The 3,749-nt window shown below is 42.0% G+C and overlaps 1 protein-coding gene across 1 annotated transcript; it reads left to right on the top strand.

The window, feature by feature from the left end:
• The first annotated feature begins 1,668 nt into the window (after positions 1-1,668).
• On the top strand, positions 1,669-3,330 carry LOC108725196 (uncharacterized). Its single transcript, XM_018452060.1, has one exon. It carries the CDS (start codon positions 1,669-1,671, stop codon positions 3,328-3,330), a length of 1,662 nt encoding a protein of 553 aa, XP_018307562.1.
• Positions 3,331-3,749: the final 419 nt, after the last annotated feature.

Here is a 3,749-nt window from a genome sequence, read left to right as displayed (position 1 = left end):
GAAGAGCGTAACGTAGACGAAATCAAGGCGTTGTACGCACTTTTCAAGGAAAAGGCCAGTGAACTGGAAGAATTGAACGAGCAGCTGGTTCAATTAATGTAGGACTCGGAAGATATACAAGAAGACGTGATGATAAAGGAGACAAAGGGAGCCGACGAGTATCGTATCAAATATCAACAGATGAAGGTGAGTTTTACGATATATCGAACTTCCGCCTCAGCGCGCCGATGTCCCCCCCATTGCACATAACCTTCCAGGCACATCGCGAGCCAATCAAGTAATGCAAGATAAGAGATTCAAGCTTCTTAAAATCGAGTTACAGAAATTTAATGGGGTCTTGAAGGAATGGCTCCTATTTTGGAGCTTATTTAAAAATATTCACGAGGATCAAGCGATCGCCAAAGAAGATAAATTCCAGTACCTTACACAAGCTATGGTTAAAGGTTCCAGAGCGCACGGGCTCGTCAACAGTTTTCCCCCTACCGCCGAGAACTATGACAAGGTCATTGACAGTCTCAAAAGCAGATTCGGTAAGAAAGAGCTGTTAATAGAATTATACATCTGTGAGTTACTTAACCTAGTATTAACTAACGCATCTAAAAAAGATTCTAAGATACCAATTATTGACCTTTATGATAAGCTAGAAACTCATTTAAGAGCTTTAGAATCGCTGGACGTCACCACGGAAATGTGTGCAGCTATGCTATATCCCCTAGTCGAGTCATCTCTACTAGAAGAATTATTGAGAGCGAGGCAAAGACATCCTTCAGCGGCGGGTATCACAGATATGAAAGAACGTTTGACTAAGTTAATGACTTTCTTGCAGTCCGAGGTCGAAGCGGAACAACGTATAGCTTTGGCAGTCAACGGATTCAATCTAAGCACAAAGGACAGCAAAGACAAAAAAGCCAAAAATTCGAAGACCGAGCCCAGTGAAATACCGACAGCGGCAGGACTTCTCAACGCTAAGGAGATACGCATTATTAAATGCATTTTCTGCAACGAGAGCCACGATAGTTCCCAGTGTGAAAAAGCAAAGAAAATGTCCATGGAAGAAAGAACAAGTATAGTGAAAGATAAGAATGCGTGCTTCTACTGTCTCAAGGTAGGTCACAGTTGCAAGGAATGTAAAGTGTGCTTGGTGCAGCAAAAAGCATGTTTTGTTAATGTGTCGCTTCATGTCTTCGAACAAGCCAAAAGCAGCTGATGATATAAAAGAGAAAACAGAAGGACAGAGTCTAACAAATCTTTCACTAAGTCCGCGAGTATTTTTTCAAACATTACGTGTCAAATTAGTGAACGGCTGCAAAGAACGAGTAGTACGCGCAGTTCTCGATTCAGGTTCACATCGTTCTTATATCCTAGGACACGTGGTCAAGCAACTGGATTTCAAACAATTAGGTACACAAACAATGATGCACCTACTCTTTGGCGGTACCAAAACCGCACCTCAAGAACATAAATGTTATCGAGTTAACTTACGCTCACTGGATGACACATACGCATGCAACTTCGTGGCATTCCATCAGGACGCAATTTGCCAGAATATTTTGCAACCAGTAAAGGGAACCTGGCAAAAAGAGTTACGACAAAAAGCTATAAACCTTTCCGATATAGGTACGGATAAGCATAGGAGCAGACATTCTTGGTAAGTTGTACACAGGAAGAATGCACAGATTGAAGAACGATATCATCGCTATGGAAACTAAACTCGGCTGGACTTTAATAGGAAAAGTCCCCGACGAGCGACAAGAAGACACTGCCTTGATGATCTCCGCGATTTTCTCCTCAGAAGCAAGTCCAGAAAACATGTGGAGTCTCGACGTTCTCGGCATCGAAGATCCAATTCAAAAGTTATCAAAAGAAGAACACCACAGAGAAATTCTGATAAAATTTCAAGAAACTACTAAGATCAATTCGGCAGGGAAGTATGAAGTGATCCTTCTCTGGAAGGAGAACCACCCTCCACTCTATGAAAATCGAGAAGTAGCAGAGAAAAGACTAGAGAACACCCTAAAGAGGTTACGCGATCAAAATTTACTTTATGAATACGAGAAAATCTTCGATGAGTGGTTGAAAGAAGACATCATAGAAGTAGTTCCGGAAGCAGAAACGAGTAATTCAAGCTTCTACTTACCACATCGACCCTTTATCAAGGAAGGAAGTACAACTCGTATTCGACCGGTCTTCGATGCATCAGTTCAAGGAAAAGATCAACCATCTCTAAACCAGTGCCTAGAAACCGGACCAAACCTTATAGAACTCATTCCATCGCTGCTCTCACGATTTAGAGAGAACAAGATTGGCCTTATTGCTGATATACGGAAAGCATTTTTACAAATCAGCGTAGCATCCAAGAAGCGCGACGTCATGAGATTCTTGTGGAAAAGATCGCAAGGCCCGGACGAGTTTGTAATATATCGACATTGTCGAGTAGTCTTTGGAATCGCCAGCAACCCTTTTTTACTAGGGGCTACTATTGATCTTCATTTAAAACAAACATTAAAAGAAGCCGAAGGTACCCACGAGAAGAGCATCATCCAGTACGAGAAGAGCATCATCCAAAAATTGAAACGGTCCTTCTACGTGGACAATTGTGTTACCAGCACTCATTCTGAAGAAGAAGCGATATTATTTAAAGAGAAAGCAACTTCAATTCTGGCTAAAGGTGGCTTCGACTTAAGAGGGTGGCAATATTCGAACAAACTAGGTCCCAACAAGGAGATTCCAGTACTGGGACTGTTTTGGAACGTCAGAGAAGACATGTTGATGTTATCGCCTACAACATTGTCACAGAAAACTCCAGTCAAGGTTACAAAACGAGAAATTCTATCATTTACACAAAAAATATTTGACCCTCTTGGAGTAACATGCCCAGTACAATTCAAGCCTAAATTGCTCCTTAAGAGATTGTGGAACAAGAATACCGACTGGGATGTAGAAGTCGAGAACAACGACAAAGAAGCCTTCCAGCAATGGCAACAAGAGTTAGAACATTTACGTCACCTGAAGATCCCAAGATGGGCCTTAAAGAATAGCGAAACCTTATCCCTACATCTTTTTGTAGATGCAAGTCAGACAGCTTATGGGGCGGTAATCTTCGCTAGAATCGAGCACAACAGCGAGATAGAAGTGCACTTCATACAAGCCAAATCCCGAATAGCTCCGAAAGAAAAAGCAACAATCCCAAGATTGGAACTATTAAGCGCCTCGATAGGAGCCAGGTTAATGAACAACGTGGCCAATGCCTTGAACAATTCAGAGATCAAACAATACAGTTGGACGGATTCGTCGACGGTCTTGGCATGGATACAGAGAGAGACACAATGAGCTACGTTCGTTTGGAACAGAGTTCAAGAAATACGCCAATTAAGTAATCCACAATCTTGGCGTTACGTACCAGGAGAAATGAACCCTGTAGATCTTGCTTCAAGAGGCTGCAACGCAAAACAACTTCTAGAATCTCGCTGGTGGGAAGGGCCTTCATGGCTCAAGCTCTCGCCAGAGTTATGGCCAAACTCAGATCTCATAGCAGACGAAAAATTAATAGCTAGCGAAACTAAGAAAATCACAAGAAAAATATATCACGATATTCAATTGATAGTCCAGGACGGGAACAATGTGAACAGGAATCATCGCAAGCGAGATTTAGTAGATCGTCTATCAACCTCATCGAGCTACGTTCGAATTATTCGTACACTGGCGTGGATAAGAAGATTTATCAACAACAGCCGCCAAAAGAACGATTT

This window comes from Mycetomoellerius zeteki, unplaced genomic scaffold (assembly GCF_001594055.1).
Source record: "Mycetomoellerius zeteki isolate Tzet28-1 unplaced genomic scaffold, Tzet1.0 scaffold330, whole genome shotgun sequence".
In the NCBI taxonomy this organism is placed as follows: domain Eukaryota; kingdom Metazoa; phylum Arthropoda; class Insecta; order Hymenoptera; family Formicidae; genus Mycetomoellerius; species Mycetomoellerius zeteki.
This window is presented reverse-complemented; position numbering and strand designations above follow the sequence as displayed.

Bases quoted from the DNA above. Each gene is read 5' to 3' on its own strand.
- LOC108725196 (XM_018452060.1), top strand. From the start codon at position 1,669: ATGCACAGATTGAAGAACGATATCATCGCTATGGAAACTAAACTCGGC.